Source organism: Lytechinus variegatus, chromosome 1 (genome assembly GCF_018143015.1).
Source record: "Lytechinus variegatus isolate NC3 chromosome 1, Lvar_3.0, whole genome shotgun sequence".
NCBI lineage: Eukaryota > Metazoa > Echinodermata > Echinoidea > Temnopleuroida > Toxopneustidae > Lytechinus > Lytechinus variegatus.
Genome location: NC_054740.1, coordinates 66,194,149 through 66,207,214, shown reverse-complemented (window position 1 = coordinate 66,207,214; position 13,066 = coordinate 66,194,149). Strand labels below are relative to the sequence as shown.

The 13,066-nt window shown below is 34.9% G+C and overlaps 1 protein-coding gene across 1 annotated transcript in view; it reads left to right on the top strand.

The window, feature by feature from the left end:
* LOC121420230 (gamma-aminobutyric acid type B receptor subunit 1-like) overlaps positions 1-8,215 on the top strand; it is a 47,004-nt gene extending 38,789 nt beyond the window's left edge. Inside the window, exons 10-16 of the mRNA XM_041614796.1 lie at positions 1,704-1,836; positions 4,009-4,116; positions 4,307-4,426; positions 4,943-5,120; positions 5,487-5,635; positions 6,766-6,918; positions 7,921-8,215. Coding sequence (XP_041470730.1) covers positions 1,704-1,836; positions 4,009-4,116; positions 4,307-4,426; positions 4,943-5,120; positions 5,487-5,635; positions 6,766-6,918; positions 7,921-8,058 — 979 coding nt within the window. The 3' untranslated portion in view covers positions 8,059-8,215. The remainder of the gene's footprint in view (positions 1-1,703; positions 1,837-4,008; positions 4,117-4,306; positions 4,427-4,942; positions 5,121-5,486; positions 5,636-6,765; positions 6,919-7,920) is intronic.
* Positions 8,216-13,066: the final 4,851 nt, after the last annotated feature.

Here is a 13,066-nt window from a genome sequence, read left to right as displayed (position 1 = left end):
CATTTTAATTTTTCTGATTTCACACAAGCTACCTTGTTCAAAAGGTTTCATTCTCCTTTTAAGCCCAGTACACACTGCGATGCAATTGCATTAAGATTCTATTGGAACAAATTAGCAATCACATTGCAGATCAGCGCAGTCGTTACAACAGGTCTTAAATACGTTGCCTTCTCCATGCACTGATGCATGGCCAATTTGATGCTTGGGGTTTTTTTTCGCCGTCATGTTTTGATTTTATCTTAGAAATTGGGGGCACAACATCCTAATTTCAAATTTTTACATGTAAATGAAATTAAGATTTTTTTAGATCTAATTGACCTTTCACCAATTATCACAGGAAGATTTGATGTGTCAAATGACTGTGATTTTGTTGCAATCGGATCTTAGTGTCATCGCGTGGCAAGTGTGTGTTGAGATCCGATTGCATAGTGTGTATAAAACAAGTTGAGCTTTTTGTAAGTTTGTGATAGGTCTGTTAAACAAATGACAATCCTCTTAAATAAATGACAATCCTCTTAAATATCTAATTTTTCCCCTGAAGGATGATCTATATTTAAAATGATATCCATGTCATTTTCACCAAACTTTGCTCATAGACACTTTAGCACCTGCTCAATCGTTTGTGTTGCATTAAATTTGGCCACCATAACAAAATGGCCTTACTTCATATATTATCCCATCTGTTATGCTCTTAAAATATAGACAGTGGTGAGATTAGTGTACCCCTTTCAAATTGGCAAAGTTTTTTTTATAATTTCTGATGTCATTTGCAACTCTCCCCTGAGTTCCATTATAAGAAAAGTTTGAAAATCTAACTTTGATCAATCCCTCTTCAGTTTTATTGAATATTAATGCGTAATTGATACCAAATCATTTAATTTTCTTTAAAATGATACTCTACATGATATGATAATGGTTTGCATGGGAATTTAAGGTCACAATTAAATTGCAAAATGACACTTTTCTGTGGTGATGAGTCATTATCTCAACAATTTCTATTGTTTTCATGCACCACAATAAACAAACATGAATGCATGGCTTGATTTGAATAGATTTTCATCTCTAAGGAAATAGACAAAATAATCATGTTCATTTTTTTTTACCCTTCATGACTATTTCTGCTTGTTATGCAGCTTTTCAATTCAGACCTTATCCTGCTCTTTTCGTGATGGCATGATAATAAAAGGCATCAAATATCTGTTGGGAGAAATTAATGGCCAAACTCAAATTTCCAATTTTTTTTAGGGGTTTATATAGAAGTGGAGGGGGTACATGTATAAAGATAAAAAACTGTGCTATTTGAATTACAACCTTCACCTTCCTGCTTGTCTAATTGCCAGGGTTTAATTGTTATGATCCCCCCCTACAGAAAAAAATTAAAATGAGCCTGAAAATATAATGTCAACCACGGGATTAATGGTTATGATTACTATAAATTTCTTGGCAAGAATGTATGGCTGCCCAAGCGATTGACCATTCCCTCTCCCACGGTTATACATCTCATTATCCTCTAAAACCTAAAGATTGATGGGTAGAATTACATTGATTATTGTGCATGATTAATGTTACGGGCTCTTGTATGGCTACCTACACGTATTAAGAAAGCCCGGGTAATTGAACATCAACATTCTAATCTTATTCCAATTTGTATCCATGTCTTTATAGTGTAAATGATCTCAATTCATTTTCTTCTATTAATTAAGGTACATCAAGATGTCAAGTCCTAAGATGAATAATCTAATTCTTGGTGGAGGGATACTCGCCTACCTCTCCATAATATTCCCTGGAGTAGACTCGATCGATATTGATGATGTCACATTCCTTTGGATGTGTAGGGTAAGTCCTTTTATCCTAAACTCATGTGTTAAAGACCCAGGGGGGGGAGATTTACATGGTTACACTTCGTAATTCCAAAGGGTCTTTATTCTGAAGGTTCGTAATTCCGAAACACGTAAATTGCCTATACCTCGATGTTCGTTAATCCGAAAATGAAATAAGGTTCGTTTATCCGCAAAGGAGATAAGGTTCGATGTTCCGAAGGTTCGTCAGTCCGAAAACAAAATAAGGTTCGTTAATCATTCAGTTTTTGGAATTACGAACCTCATTTCGTTTTCGGATAAACGAACCTTTGGAATTGCGGATTTATGAGTTGGTACCATGCACGACCCAAAACATAAACAAAAAACATTGGAAAGCTACGTGTTAAGGGTATAAACAATACTAAAATCTTTTTTAAGAATGTACTTTTTGCCCCAATTGTCAACACTGTGATTCACTTATTTTTCACAAAATAGGTAAATGCACACTTGAGTCACATGCAAATGATGATGTCTTTCACAACTAAGAAAAATTAGACCAATAATGGGTGATGTCATTAGTCCCCTCATTGGTATATCGGACCAGATGTGAAACTTAAAAATACCATGTTATGTTTGATGCATTTTCATCTTTTTGTTGGGCTAGACTTGTCTTTTTGTTGGGCTAGACTTGTCCTTTAAAATATCACTGAACTTCTTAATGGTACATTTTAGAAAAAACATGTTAAAGGTGTTTTTGTGCAACCCCATGCTATCCACTCATCAAAGACCTAGTCCAGGTGGGTGGTTCGTAAGTTAAGAGTGACTTACAACTGGTGATCCTTTCTTATGGTAAATGGTATATTCATTGGTGATAGAAATTGTTCTGTATATTCAGTAAAGAGAAAAAATAAAAATTTATTGGTAACGTGTTTTAATCATATATCAATGGCATGATGAATCAAAAGTTTTGAAGACCCAAGCATGACATATGTAAAATGTCTGCCCAAAAAAGTTGAAAGCGATTGAAGTGGGCAAGCTATTACTAGAAGAAGAGCTAATTTTATGATAGATTGTGACAATATGATATCACATATCTTTTTTGGGGGGGCTGGGGGTTCTGATATTTGTAAAGAGGTGACAAAGTGGGAATATAACTTTAAAGTGAAGAAATGAGATTTTATGACCAGGATAAAAACTTAGTCTTTCAGGTCAGCATTTAAAAATTTCAACTTGTGCTCTATTGCCCCTCCAAATGTAAACTTCCTTTTTATAGTAAATTATTTTTGTTTTTCATGTAAAAAGCTTTGCTCGCTCACTCTCACCTATTATACATTTTGCCTGTGTGCCATGATCTGCTGCCTAAGAATTGTTGACTAATTGTTCCATGTAACAAAGGTTTGAAAGGCCTTGGGGTTTCTGTGCCTTAGCCTTGACTACAACACTGGGTGGTACACAGTAATTTTTGGCTTCAGATTATAAATTCAAATGAATGCCCTCAAATTCTTCTGCGCAGAAAACAAAGACGACTGTCATATCTGATGTACATTAACATAATTTTAAACCAATATTTTGAAATGCAAATATTACTATACCATGACTACAATAAAAACTGACTTTTACCCTCGTGCTTCTCATACTTTTTTTTTCCTTCGTTATATAATATCTATACACAAGTGTTCCACTATGAATCAAATCCAGCCCTTTCCTCTCCAAACACTCTTCATACATCTCTGATGGTTTAAGCACCTTATTTGAAAATAACTTCGACACATATTGGTGCGCAAATATGATAATAAAACTTAATGTATTCAGGATCATATTTTTCTTCCAGTTACCTACTAAGACTATTTAACTTTAAATTTGTTTACTCCATCTCACTTTTAAACATGGTTCATTTTGTTTGAAAAAAGAGATAGTCCGGTTAATGGATGATGATTAACTACATAAGCAAATGAGGCCTGAGATATACATGCCTTTAGCTTTGTTTAAACCACATAGACTGATCAAACATACCATGACTTTCCCCCTATTTTTATTTCTTCTCTGAAACTTCTCTCAGCCCACCAGTTGAGAAGCGCTGATCTAAGTAATATACAGGTACATTTTTCCATCGACATCCAGAAACCAGACTCCTACTTGCATACAGTTTTTGACCCGAGGAATTTAGCATGAAGCCAGAATAACATTATATTTCATTTATCTTCAACAGTCTAATACTTGGACTTTAGCTATTGGGTTCTCGATGGCTTTTGGAGCCATGTTTACAAAAACATGGCGGGTTCATCGCATCTTCACAACCAAAACTGCAATGCGAACTGTGAGTATAAACTTTATATGTATTCATGAAAAATAACTAACATTAAAAACACACACTACTTAAATGTTGATTGGTCATTACTTTTCAACATTCAAATCAACTAACCCCCCCCCATAAATTGAACTCAATTGGTTTAGAAATATTTTGGTATGGATTATTTACGGATGATAACTTTCCGTTTATTTTTTAGATGATCAAAGATTACCAGTTATACGGCGTGGTCATGGTCCTCATCATACTCGATATCATAGTCTTCAGTTTGCGAGAGATCTTTGATCCGATTTTCTTAAACGTTCAGACAAGTAGACAGGTAAGCCCTTGCCGTCTCTTCATTGATCTCATTCCCTTTAGCTTCAGCTGCTATTCAAAGATTTTATGGTTACTCTCCCTCTTCATCACCATCATGACCTCCTCGACCTAGAAAATGAAACAAACTTTATTCAATATTGATGTGGATCCAGGGAATGACACTTTCATCTTATTATATAATTTTTTTTTTTATGTATTAAGGGCCTTGTCATATATATGAAATAGCTTCAGTCTTTACCTAAGATTTACTCCAAAAAATAAAAGTTTGCATGCCATGAATGAATCGGTATATTGAGTTGCATAATGCAAGTGAGACTGCCAGAGGCGCTCCACGTGTTAAATTGTTCCAACTAATCTTTAATTAATCAATGGCCTAGCCTAGCATTTTGTTATTAATGGCAATTTCATCTATTAAAGCTGAGGCCAAGAAAGGTAACAGCAATGCATGATGAATACTATGTAAAATTGCACCCTAGTTTTGCTTTACAAGAATTCTTATCATTTGTATTTATTGTAGAATCAAGATGAGGATGTTGTATTAGTACTGCTTCGACGGACGTGCACATCACACTTTGTAGTATATTGGAATGGTAGTCTATTTGTTCTTAATGGTCTTCTACTCATCTTTGGGGCTTTCTTGGCCTGGGAAACTAGGAAAGTCACCGTACCCGCTCTAAACGATTCCAAGTACATTGGTATGTATTGATACATTTTAATTCATTATCAAACGATATAGACTCGTATTCTGAACCCTGGAGCAGTACATAACTCATTTGACACTCTAATTGTCTGCGAATAATATCTGAATTATTATGAAATTAGTAATTATTTTTAAATTTTAGCTCTAAGTTAAACCCGACTTCAGAATACAGGCCTCAACATGCTAATCAAAGTTGGTCCTGAAAAAAAATCATTGATTATCCATAATTGGTATGAAACTTTCAGATTCAAGCAGTTTCTGTTAACATTTAATCTCATTTCCATAAGTGAAATAAATCCAACAAATGACAACTTTTTTTTTCAGACGTAATCTATTTTGAATATCTTTTTTTTTTCTTCAGGAATGAGCGTATATAATGTAGTGGTTCTATCATTTGTTGGAGTACCTGTATCTCTTGTATTGGATGATGTCAACGCTCACTACGCAATCATTGCAAACTTTGTCTTCTTCGCCACCACACTTACACTGTGCATGGTCTTCGTGCCTAAAGTAAGTTTCCATTTTCTCAAAATAGAATTAGTATTCTTTTAATTTCTAAAATATCCCTCTATACCTAATAAAAGAAAGTGATTGCTTCTTGCCTTACCAGATAGAATGTAGGCAAGCAAAAAAATAGAAATGCTAATACCCTCCCCTTCCTATAATTAGTAAGCCAACACCTTAAAAATTTAATACTATGGTGCTTCACTTATAATGTGACAGGGGATTGGAAAAATCATCACACTCTGTAATATTTATATAATATTGGATGGCCTTGAGGTTAATACAAGGAAATATTGGACGAGTCGAAGACGAGTCCAATATTTTGCAAAGCGAGTCCTATATTTCCTTGTATTGACCGAAAAATGGGACATCCAGTATTATGATTATTATTCATACAGAGAATTTTAGCAAATAATTTTTAACTTTCCCTCCCGCCCTCAGACTCTGACTCTGCTGTATGATGGGGGGACCTAAAGCTACGCACTTTGTTTTCAAACAATAAAAACTGTCCCAATTTTAATATTTCAACAAATTACATTTCACTAATTTGTGGCAAACATTCTAAAGATCATTAACCAAGTAGAAAATATCACAAAACTCACTAATACGAAAATCCCGTCGTGTTTTTCGAAAACCTCTTAATTTCGCCGCCCGATGTAGAAGGGGTCCTAAAGCTATGCACTCGATTTATCATGCAAAAAAATAATACTTCCTGTGCCTCAATTTCTAAAATATATTCAAATTATTATAGGATAAAATGAAATTAAAGCGAATATAACTCCAAACTTCCTAACAGTTGTTGGTTTTCTCTGCATTTAGAGATTTACTGCAGCCTCTGTAGAAAAAATTTAATAGGAATTGTTCATCACTCTGCAGTCACAGTTCCACACACAGTGCGCATTTGCCATTGAAAACTGCATGCGCGCGCGATGAGTGGTGCGTACACTTCGGGAATTCCCCTTCTAGTCGTCCAATATTTTCAATATTGTGTCACCTCGGAAAAAATATTAGGCGAGTTCAACAAACTTTTTAAGTGGGTCGAGTGCACCAACAAAATAACACTTGTATTTGGGCTCTAAAATTGTCTGTATGAATAATAATTGTTAATATATCTTCTTCTGCTATCCCTTTCTTAGCTTCGGGTTCGCAATGAAGTAGAACCTAAAGGAACTATGTTTTCAACGATGGGTAACAGTCATAATCATCATAGCATTACCGAACCTGAATCAGATAAGAAGATAAGGATGCTGAGTGACAGGATAGAAAACTTACAGGATCGCCTAGATAAGGTAAGTTTAAAACAATAATACCCAATTATGCAGCTAATAGCAGCATAATTTGGTCGTAAAATTGGAGGAGGACAAGAGTAATCCGCATTATTTTGATGGACAAGATTTTGAGTTTATGAACGCATTTCCAAATAATGCGGATAATTGCCATGGTGCGGTCACTTGGTCACCCTTTCCCAGCACAACCGCATCGGAGGGGGCGTGTCCAGTTGTCATGACGATTATCCACCTTTTTCAGGACGAGCACTCATAAAAATAATGCGGCTTATTTTCGGAGTTTGTGAACGCAATTTTTATTGAATTATCCTCATTACTCTAATAGCAGCATAATTTGGTCGTAAAATTGGAGGAGGACAAGAGTAATCCGCATTATTTTGATGGACAAGATTTTGAGTTTATGAACGCATTTCCAAATAATGCGGATAATTGCCATGGTGCGGTCACTTGGTCACCCTTTCCCAGCACAACCGCATCGGAGGGGGCGTGTCCAGTTGTCATGACGATTATCCACCTTTTTCAGGACGAGCGCTCGTAAAAATAATGCGGCTTATTTTCGGAGTTTGTGAACACAATTTTTATTGAATTATCCGCATTACTCTTAGGCGGCTAATTGGAGGATGGGTTTATGAAAAGGGTATAAGTCGCCAGGGAATGCTCTATGTAAATGGCCAAAATGTCAATTTCATCTTCTAATGGCATAATTCTTCTTCATGACAAATTTTTCCACACTACTGAGAAATTTTATTGAGACTATTGCTTTATTTGTCGGTAGTCAAGGTTCTTCACACTTTTTTTTTGCTGTAAAAGAATCATCTGGTATCATGTGAGAGATCTAATACATTAATTTAATAAGGACAGCCAAATGAAATAAAAAATAGACAGAAAAATAAACCTTTAAATCCGCAATGATACCAAAATAGGAGTGGGCTTTTTATGTCTACATAATCTTGGGAATTAAACATATCCTTCACTAGAATCTTGCCCTCTTTTTCATCATTGCAGAAAAATCATCGAATAAAGGAGCTAGAGAGTTGTGTTATCCCGTCCTCTGATGCAACCAAAGGAGAATGCAGCAGTGAACTCAGCACAGATAGGGGAGAAGAAGCGCTAGAACAACCGGGTCCTTCTGGACACAGATGAGGGTTGCTCCCCTCATATGTATTCACCATCATACCAACAAAAGAACATTTTCATGGGGACTTTTGGATGTAGATGAACTAAAGATTGACTCTACTTAGCTTGACAAATTTCACGACATGAAGCATTTTTCTCTTTTTTGTATACATATGCTAGATATTTCTATCACAAATTTTCTGATGATTTATTTCAATTGTAGGTACAGTTGAAATCACCCTAATTTAATAACATTTATGCACAAGACTGAAATGAAAAGAGAACTGTTTCTGGATATATGATTACATAACTTATGAGCGCAAATTATTTGATACAATAACTATACTACCGTACTTTCCACTTAGCATGCTGAATATATTAAAGAAATGATATATGTGGGTCTAAATTTATGTCACAACAAACTTTAAATTATCATAAAGTCCATCTTCTGTTAGAAAATCGTATACTATTTAAAGAGGTTGCAACAGTATTTCCTTAAAACTTATGGTACATGGATTGAATAACGTGAAATTTGCTCTCATTATTGATTAATTTTTATCACCTTTTACTCCATAAAATCAAATAATAGCTGTTGCATTTTGATAAATAATGCTTAAAAGTTAAAATAACCACTGTCATTCCAAATGTTTAACATAAATTTTAAGTGAAAAAAGTATGTTTATCACTCAGTGGCATTTTTATACCTAAAGGAGACAAATAGTCTAAGGGCCATTGAAAAATAATGTCTTGGCAAAGATACAATTTCCAAGTTGAATTACACTTTTTAAAACAGATATGCATGTTCGGGTTCAAGGTAAATGGTTGAGTCGTGTGCGAATTTTAATTTCAATATAATCATACATTGTTAAACCACAGATTTATTACCCAACGAAAATTTTTTTTCATTAAGACCGAGCCTTCTTAAAATTTTGTATATAAAAGACCACTCAACTGTATCGAATGATTTTACAGAGTGCAATAACGAATATCAATAAAAAGTCTTATATTTTCGCCAATATAACGTCCTTTGAGAAAATCACATTGATCATGATTTATAAGAGGTGATTTTTTTTTAATTTGAAAAGATTTTGCAAGAATCTTGTAATCACTATTTAATAAAGAGATTGAATGCCCTTTTTTAGGCAACATTGTAATAGTACTCATTGAATAAAGTAATATACATTTTCTACATTTTCTTTAAATGTTTATAAACACTGCAAAATTTCTATCTTTCCTGATTGAGCAAGCACACTAAAGAACTTAAAAATTAATGCTGTATTCTGTTCCTATTATTGAATCTGTGCATGTATGATGGCACTTATCTACATTTTCCCTTTTTAAAGCTGCATTCTTACAAGGAAAGTATACCTGAATAATCAGTTCACATGGAAAAAATGTTGAGGAAAGTGGGTAAAATAAAGCCGCTTGTTAATTTTTTTGCTCAAGAATGTTGGGGCCAAATAGATTAATAAAAAAAATTGCAGTGTTTATGAAATTAAATGTTGACTGTATCAAAAGACCTCAACTATATTTACTTCGAATAAAAAATAGGTTTTAATATGGCCAATTTATTCTCACATTTCTAATGAATAATGTCAATCTATTAATAGATATCTACTGCTTTGAAAGAGATAATTAAAAGTTGGCCTTATTACCTCACTAAGTAAGCAACAATCCAAACGATTTTATATTTTCCACGTATCCCTATGGTTCGTGGTGCTGCTGAAGATAGTGATTATGGGTGACTGAAGAGAGAGAGAAAACAGGAAAAACATCAATATAATGGTTAGAATGGATATTAAAATTTTTATCGATTTATGTTTCCCTATAGCGTTAGTAAAGTTTTAGTGTTTTATGATAACATGTAATATCCAAAGTATCTTCTGACATTAGAGACCTCATGGAATGAATAAATGATTATTTTTCCACCCCCCCTTTAACTAGATCTTCACCTTTGGGAATACTTGACACGTTAAACCAGGCAGGCCTTCATCTTCTGCCATCAAAATGGAGTGGGTGTGCATGTATTAGAACGGATATTTGTCAGGAAGAAAAAACAAAATGTGTATTTTTCAAAATGATTCAATTCATGTCTATTAATATTTTTTAAACAAAGTACACATACCTAGCATGTCCATTTACTTGAATGCAGGATATAAAGCACGGCTAATTAAATGCCTTGCCCACGGCATATCTGCTGCAGCATCGGTGGATTCAGGGCCCCCCCCCCCATTCCCGGAGGAAGAAAGGGGAGCAAGCATGTGAAAAGGCCCGGGGGCCACTTCCATTCACGAGTGGATACCATGCGCGACCATGGGGTCTCGAAAAGCACCCTAAACACGTAATTTCCATATTCTGAAAATGCACCCCTTAACAAGTATTAGAAACAAAACGATACTCTTGGCAAATATTCCCTGAAATGAACCCCTAAACAAGTACAGGATTGTTTTATTGTTACGTGTCCTTCGGTCGTCAGCTTTACCTTATTTGGTTTAGTACGTACGACCCCACACCTCGCGCAAATCGGACTCTAAACGCGAAGTGTTGGGGCAAAAAGAACATGCTTTATAAAACATTTTAATTTTGTTTTATCATCCCCGCAAATTCGACCCTAAACACGTAATTTTCCTAGCGAAATAGATACCCTTTTTTCATTATTTTTGTGTTTTTGACACCCTTATCACGTTACGTACGTAACGTGCCCTATCGTGAAAAGGACATCCTTTTTACGTGTTTTTTTTTGGTCGCGCATGGTATCCATTCGTCAATGTAAGTGGCCCCCCCCCCCCGGGTGAAAAGGTGAGAATAGAGAGGGAGATGTAGCAAAAGGAATGAAGGAGAAGAACAAAATAGACCCAAAGAGAGAGAGAAGGGGGGGGGGGTAGACAGGAAAGACATCTAATCATAGGTTACATAATTATGTACACAATATAAGCAGCAATAATAAATACTGGTCAGACGCCAAATGAAAGTGATAAATACCAAATTATACTAAAAAACTGTGTACAAAAACGTAAAAATTACCAAATGATTGTGAGTTTTTGCATGGTCAGGCACCCCCACACACTTATGGCTCAGCTCCCACTTTGAAAACCGTTCCGCGGCCCCTGTTAATGATTTGCATTACTGATTTACATTTACCTGTTAGGAGATTTAGAATACATATCTTGTTCAATATAGAGCTCAAATATCAAGTTTGGAAGTCAATATACAAAACATATTTCACCTCGGAAATCGAACTTTCATTATTTTGTGTGACTTACAAATTTCAGTTTTTTATGGTCTGAATATTAACGTTTTTTGCTCGCACTGTGCACTCGCAAATATTGATTTATCAGGTACCTATTATTTTGTGTATTCCATCAAGTTTTTAATATCTACCTTTTCAGGTCTGATTATCAAAATGTATCACCTAGCTCTGAACGCTCGCATTTTTTTTTAATTGGCGAGTTATGTATGTCCCAATGTTGATTACATCAAACTACTTAAAATCTCTTTTTCATGACAGTGTTTATCAAAAATTTCAGCTCACGTTTTACGCTCGCATTAATGGTTAAAATATAATAACTGATGCATACTTTTCATAATTACAAAAGTGCTTGAAATGTCCAGTTTTCAGGCCGTAATATCAGATGTTCTTTTTGTTTCATCGCGCGCTTAGCTAGAGAAATAGGAAGATGGTCATCATTTTCGTAATGATGACATGTTCTAAGAATGTCCCGGTCCTATGTCAAAACTTAAAGAAATAATGAAAAATGTTAGCTTTTTTCAAGTACGATTCACCTCACAATTTTCCTACAAAGTGCTTGACATAGTTATTGACATTCATATCGAAATATCAAATAGTTTAAGCTCTCGCTCGCTTTGATTTTCATGATAAAAGATGTATTTAGAATGCGTATAGATTCTATATAGGTCTAAATATGACAGACACGCGCGCATGTTTATTCAGATACTCAAATTGTTCTCTATTTAAATTATCATCCAATTTCAGATCACAATATCAATTTCTTGTGCTCGCATTATTAATGTAGGAAGATCATCTATTACTCCTTTTCATGATTTACTAAACATGAATAGAGTGGCCCATTTTTAGGTATAAATCTCGTAGAAATGTCCAAAATTTTCAGCTCGCGCTCGCATTATTTGGTTGTTGAAATATGTAACATTTTCATGGCTACGTGCAAGTAGTCAACACGTACATTTTCGATCAATTCAAAACGTTTATAGAAAATTTCTGCTCGCATATGTAAGAAGATCCCCAATAAATAACCGATCATGATTTACAAAACATGAATAGAATGTCTCGTTCAGTAGGACTAGGCCTGTATCTCGAAATTAACAGGTACTTTTTTATCAGTTCATTTCTGCTCGCGCTTCGCGTTCGTAGTAATTATTTAGTTGAATACACATCTTTTTCAGGATTACAAACATTACCCAGAATGATCAAATTTCAGGAAAAATATATAAATTTCGCGCTCGCATCATATAGATTATGATATATATTTATGTTGATTTATAAGAATAAAGCTAAGAAGTGTCTATTAGGGCTACCCCTTCAAAGAACTAACAATAAACATCTTCGATCGGCCGATCTGGGAAAATATGGCTGAAACAAAATCCCCCCCCCCCTTGGCGAAGGCTGGATCAGCCCCTGCGCAGCGGGGATCGAGCCACGGCATCTCTGCTATTAAAATATTGCTTTATGAATTCGATATAAAACAAAAAAAAATCCCCTCGGTCAGGTCTGATAGCCCACAAAGCCTCACATGATTTAATGTGAGGTAAGTCTCCATTGAAAAAAATCTATTATCAAACATTTTCAACTACCGCTGTGCACTCACATTTCATTTTTTCAAGAGTGATTAAAATGTCCCGTTTTCTGGTTGTATACAAGAATTATTTTTTACACTTCATTAAAACACTATAAAGCAAGTGGATGAACTATGCTGGAAGTAAAAAGCTCATTATTATCCTGGCTTTCTTTAAATCTGAATTATATATCATATGCGTGCGCTAATCGGGGGGGGGGCTT